This window comes from Callithrix jacchus, chromosome 15 (assembly GCF_049354715.1).
Source record: "Callithrix jacchus isolate 240 chromosome 15, calJac240_pri, whole genome shotgun sequence".
Lineage (NCBI taxonomy): Eukaryota > Metazoa > Chordata > Mammalia > Primates > Cebidae > Callithrix > Callithrix jacchus.
In genome coordinates this window covers 11,249,473-11,255,472 of record NC_133516.1, presented here as the reverse complement: position 1 = coordinate 11,255,472, position 6,000 = coordinate 11,249,473, and the positions used below count along the sequence as shown (strand labels likewise).

The 6,000-nt window shown below is 48.9% G+C and overlaps 1 protein-coding gene across 4 annotated transcripts in view; it reads left to right on the top strand.

Annotated features, from left to right (window-relative positions):
- Positions 1 to 1,206: 1,206 nt before the first annotated feature.
- Positions 1,207 to 6,000, top strand: part of DCUN1D1 (defective in cullin neddylation 1 domain containing 1) — a 44,683-nt gene continuing 39,889 nt past the window's right edge. For 2 of the 4 annotated variants that reach the window (XM_035274601.3, XM_078350233.1), the window contains exon 1: positions 1,207 to 1,304. Coding sequence is in view for 2 of the 4 variants with exons in the window: in XM_035274599.3 (XP_035130490.1) it covers positions 5,534 to 5,650 (117 nt within the window). In the remaining 2 variants the exon portion in view is untranslated. Of the gene's footprint in view, positions 1,305 to 5,398; positions 5,651 to 5,925; positions 5,978 to 6,000 lie in introns of those variants that run through there. The other 2 variants (XM_035274599.3, XM_035274600.3) reach the window with 2 other exon arrangements.

Here is a 6,000-nt window from a genome sequence, read left to right as displayed (position 1 = left end):
CTGGGCAACAGAGCAAGACTCTGTCTCAAAAAAAAAAAAAAAAAAAGATGCTAGAAATAAAACAGGTGAAGCCTGTTGTTTCTTTTTTACATCTATTTTACATTTGCTAGTTTATTTATTTTGGGGGCCGGAGTTTCACTCTTTCACCCAGGCTGGAGTGCAGTGGCACGATATTGGCTCACTGCAACCTCCGCCTGGGTTCAAGTGATTCTCCTGCCTCAGCCTCCTGAGTAGCTGGGATTACAGGTACCCACCACCACGCCCAGCTCATTTTTGTATTTTTAGTAGAGGCAGGGTTTCAGCATGTTGGCCAGGCTAGTCTTGAACTCCTGACCTCGGGTGATCTGCCCGCCTCAGCCTCCCAAAGTGCTGGGATTGCATGCATGAGCCACTGCGCCCAGCCCATTTGCTAGTTTATTTAAAGGGTATAATAAAGGATACAGAAGACAATTTAGATGAAGAGATGCACAGGGCAAGGCCCTGTGGAAGAGGCGCAGCTTCCATGCCCTCCCTGGCATGGCGCTCTGCCTGCACCCCAACGTGTTCAGCGGTTAGGATGCTCCTTACTTTGTAAAATGTCACTGCAAGGAAGGGTAAACGTTCTCATTTGCCCTGCATTTGTGGCTTGCATCGTATTTGTCAGACCGTGCTGGTGTCAGCACTTCATGTATTTAGAGCGAATGAATGAGGAAAAAATGCAATTGGCTATACTTTTCTGATCTTTGAGGGCAGCTCACAATAGCCTACCAGGAAGGAATCAAACAAACTTACAGTTTGGTGGAAATTTATTGTAATTCAACCCAATCTCAGTTTGTAATTGAGAATGCTGAGGCTCAGAGATATGTTCAGGCCTAATACACTATCCACAGACTAGACAGGAAGCAGGGGTGATTGCATACCCAGGTCTCTCCATGGCCATCATCGGGGGGACATTACCAAAAGTATCCAGGGACAAACATCCCGGACTTGAGAGGACCATCTACCTTGCTTCCTGTGGAACGGTTTCACACATTATGGTTTCAATGAATTCATTCTCTGCCACTGACCAGAGCTGTCAAAGACAAACACTCCAGGCTGAGCCTTGGTCTCATCTAGGAGTGGCCAAGCTGGGGTGGGCAGGGAGGTGCAGGATAGACAGTCGGGGACAGTGGGACATTGTGACATCATCAGTGATGGTCTTGGACAGTTTCTCATTGCTAGGTCTCCAGTCCTAGCTGTTACTGCAAGTTCATTCCTCTACCATGAGTGTGGAGCAGCTAAAATCAACAGATCCACACGTACCTTGAGACGACAGACTGGCTCTGGTGAATATTCCCATTTTCCTATTTAGAAGGTGACCCACGGGAATATTGCTTTTGTTGGCTCTTCTGTATGAAAGGAATAATGGTACCCAATTTCCTAGGGACCATTCTGAGGTGCACCCCTTGTCCTGATTAAGAATCCCTCTTAGAATGGTTCTTACCATGGAGGCACCGGCAGTCATTCCTTTGTCCTCACTGGTAACACTGTGGGGGTGAGCCAAAAGGCTCTTCTACTTCCAGCCCCCACTCTGGCAAGTTCTGTGTGAGCTTTGGAACTGTGGCTCTCACGTTAGACTCCCTGTGGATACACTGGAGCCCACTCTGACTGAGGCCTGCCTAATCCTGTCTGCTTTACCCTTTAAAAAATGGTTATTATTCTGATTTCATAAGCTATAACTCCATGTTTTACTGAAAACAAAATAGGTTCCCTCAGTCAGTTGCATTTACGCTTATATATTTATAAATCAGCAAGCTTGAATCCCTAGGACATTAGTGTAAATGCTGGGCAAAATTGAGAGCACCCAAGTGAAGTGTGGGAGGGTGGTGGCTGTGGATCTCAGACTAGTGGCTTTGAACTGTCTGTGTGTATGTAGTTACCCTGCAGGCTTAATTTTAGCTAGATGAACTACCAGAAATGTTAGCATTCTGTCTTTTTAGATTACTTCTGCTCTTTCTGCTAAAGACAGATTCTAGAAGTATGAACTCCTTACTTTTTTTTTTTTGAGACGGAGTTTTTGCTCGTTACCCAGGCTGGAGTGCAATGGCGCGATCTCGGCTCACCGCAACCTCCCCCTCCTGGGTTCAGGCAATTCTCCTGCCTCAGCCTCCTGAGTAGCTGGGATTACAGGCACATGCCACCATGCCCAGCTAATTTTTTTTTGTATTTTTAGTAGAGATGGGGTTTCATCATGTTGACCATGATGGTCTTGATCTTTTGACCTCATGATCCACCCGCCTCGGCCTCCCAAAGTGCTGGGATTACAGGCTTGAGCCACTGCGCCTGGCCGATATCCTTACTTTTACATGTTTCATTGAGCAGAACTGCAACTATTTTATCAGTGAATGTTATCTGTCTTAATAAGAATTTTTAAGCTTTTGTGGCATCAATTATTTTCCAAATAGTTGGATGTTTTATCTGGAAATATTACATATTTATGAGTACTATATTAATTTTTTCATCTTATAGGTATACAGTGAGAGGGAGTGTGTGTATATGTGTTGGGGGCAGGAGGGGAGACAGGAGGAGAGCTACAGAGAGACAAGATAGTCAATTTTAGCTAGATGTTTCCATCTTATTTCTTATTATTGTACTGAGATTATTACTATGGAAAATAGTCGTTAGCACTCCTATACTTGAAAAAACTCAAAGCCTTTACTTAAATATTTGAAACAAGACAAAAAAAGTTCTATGAGCATATTAGTTAATATGATTTTGTCAATCAAATAATTCATGCTTTATCTTCAGGATTCTTTTCCATTTTAAAAATAATCAGGACAATTTGAACAAATATGTTTGTCTCACCCAATCACAATGATTGAGTGATAATTCTCCATTTCACATTTGGTACGGTAGCCAGGAAGTACAGTAATAGATACAGTGGCTGCCACATGTACTATCTGACCATATGGTATAACATACATCTGCCAAGGAGGACAAGCATTCCTTTACAATAACAAACAATATAGCCACTGTCTTAAGACCGACATAAGTTAGGTGTCTTTTTCCTCTCTTTTCATTTATTTATCCTGCTCCATGTAGCACATATATGTCAGGCACTCACTTTGATAATGAAAACTCAAAGATCTGTGCGACCAGGTCTCTGACCTTAAGCAGTGCAGACTGGCAGGGGAGATGGTCATGTAGGCAAATGCTTATCGTATGATGTCATAAGCATAAGAGAAGTGTATCGAAGGTGTCAGAGAAATGCAGGCAGAGAAACGTGCCTGACTGCTGGAATCCAGGGATCAGGTTGGGGACAGTCATAGAGAACGTGGTCTTTGAGTCGAGTACTCAGATCTTGGTGGGAAATATGTGTTACTCAGAGGAACAGACTGTGGCCTGACTATCTGGTTTCAAATCCCAGCTCTACTCCTTGCTGGCTACAGAATCTTAGGCATATTATTTAATCTCTCCATGTATCAAGACACATGGAAAGCCCTCAGCTAGGAGGCCAGGGATAGGAGAATCAGAGAAATCAAGGAAACATGCAGGAGTATGGCAGTCTTGGTTTGTGAAAACAGAAATATGAGGTGCATTTGCGTGGAGGGTGGTGGAAGATGGCAGTGGGAGTGGACAGATAGAGAACTTTAATGCCATGCCAAAGAGGCTCATGCTTATGCAGCCCCTGGAGAATTTCAAGGGCAAATTCAAATTTGCATTATTGAAAGACACTACGGAGCAGTGGAGAAGGAGTAGAGACTGGAAGACTCGGTCAGAAGTTACTGATAAGATGAGGAGAGATGATAAAGAATTGGCTAAGAAATAGAAGGTAAGGTGCAGATTTAAAAGTCATTTAGGAGGGAAAATTGATGAGATGTGGATTCAGGGGATGAAGCAGGAAGAGTGGTGGGATTCCCAGATTTCTAGTTGTGATGATTTGATGGTAAGCCAAGTGGGCTTGTGGATAAGGTTTTAGATTTGTTGAGCTTGATGGACCTGTGGGATGAGCAGAATGAGTGTTCAGGCCTGCCACTTGGGGACTGGAAGTCAAAATTTGGGTTTTCTCGGGATACGGGCAGTAGTTGACATTGTGGGAATGTGACAATCTGACACAGGCGACACAGAAGGAGGTTCAGGAATGGTTCTGAAAAGCCCCTGAGAGTACAGGCAGCAAAGGAGAATGGTCACAGCGCAGAGGAGATGTAGAAGGCGGAGTCATGGCAATGAACAGGAAATTCAAGGAGGAAGTGTTCAAATGCAGGCGAGAGGTCAATTAGAATAACTAAGGCCTGTTCCTTGGTAGAGCTTAGGAAAACCCACAAACGATTATTTCAATGAAGTAGAACAGAGTGGAGCAAGAGGTACAGTGAATCCTCTTCATGAACATCCTAGGTGTTCATACTTTAGGTCAAAATATAGGTGCAGTCCTGGAGACCATCCATGGATGTAGTCCAGTTTCAGGCTTGCTGCATGGGGCAGATCTGGCTTGTCCTTGCAGGACTATTTCCCAGAGCCCAGCAAGGAGCCTGGCACATTCACACACACCCATTAAATACTGGAGGAAAGAATGGATTAATGGTTTGTGGTGGCCAGAAACTTGCCTTGGTACAGCGCTGGGTGAGTACATGGCTAGCTCCAGGAATTTAGGAGGCCTTTAGGAGTTACCAAGGAAGTTGTGTGTGCTTTTTTTTTTTTTTTTTTTGAGATGGAGTCTTGCTCTGCTGGAGTGCAATGGTGAAATCTCTACTCATTGCAACCTCCGCCTCCCTGGTTCAAGCGATTCTCCTGCCTCGGCCTCCCAAGTAGCTGGGATTACAGTCTCCCACCACCACACCTGGCTAACTTTTTTTCCCTTTTTTGTATTTTTAGTAGACACAGGGTTTCACTATGATGGCCAGGCTGGTCTGGAACCCCTGACTTCGTGATCCGCGTTAGTTATTGGGTTGATCTGGTCGTTTAATGGCTGTGCTGGGGATGATGGTGACAGCGGGTCTACTCAGGTGGCTCTTGTTCTGAAACGTGGGTAAGCTCTCGGTCCAGTTTCAGATGTGATTTTTCGGAGTGGGTTTGCTTTCTTGGCTGTTCGTTTCTTTCCTGTGTGCAGGTGTGTTATCTCTCCAATTGGATACTACATTTCGGAGGGGCAGGGACCACTCACTCCACGGGAGTCTTTTGTCCTTGCAGCACGAATCTGCCCACTCGATCCTCAGCTGAGAATCCTAGATCTCCTCGGCCTCAGGTGCCTTAGCGCCCAGGGCAGGTCACACCTGGACTGTCCGCCCCGCCTGACTCGACCGTCAGCGAAGAAACGTTGTGTAGTTGCTTCCCGAAACTGACCCTGGGGAGGCCGCACTGAGGGGGTGACGATACTGAGAGCCAGCAGTGGGCAGGCAACGCGGCTCCGCTGCGGGGTGGCCCGCCGCCTCCCTGTACACACAGGTGTGGGGAGAGCCCGGGCCTGCCGAGGGAGTGGAGCCACGCACGGCCGGGCGGAGGTCTCCCCGTGTAGGTCTCACAGCGGGGCTGAGGGTTCCCACCGCCTGCTCTCTGCGGTGCTGATGGGCGTTCCGCGATGGACGCGGCTCCTCCACCGGCCCCGACCCTGGCCCCCGCCGCTCCGCTCCTGGGCTTGTCCCCGCTCGCAGCGCCGGCCGCGGCAGTTCGGAAGGAACCGCGAGGGGAAGCGGAGGTGGGTGTCCCCGGCGCCCCAGCAGAGGCCGCCCGGCGCGGCGGGACGATGGTGGCGCGCGAGCTCTTGCATCTCCGCCCTCCGCCGCGCCCCCCGCCCCCGACCTGGGGACCCCCGCGCCCGGGGAATCCCCGCGCCAGCGCCCTCCGCGCGCCGCGTCCCTCCGCCTCCCGGGCCCGGGGCTGCCTCCTCGGGCCGCGCCGGGCCGCCCCGCACTGCGCATGAGCGGGAGCCCGGCGAGCCCGTGAGAGGAGCCGCCGCCGCCGCCGCCGTCCATTCGCTGCGGAGCCGGAGGAGGAGGGGAGAGGCCTGGAGGACACCAACATGGTGAGGCACCGCGGCCGCCCGCC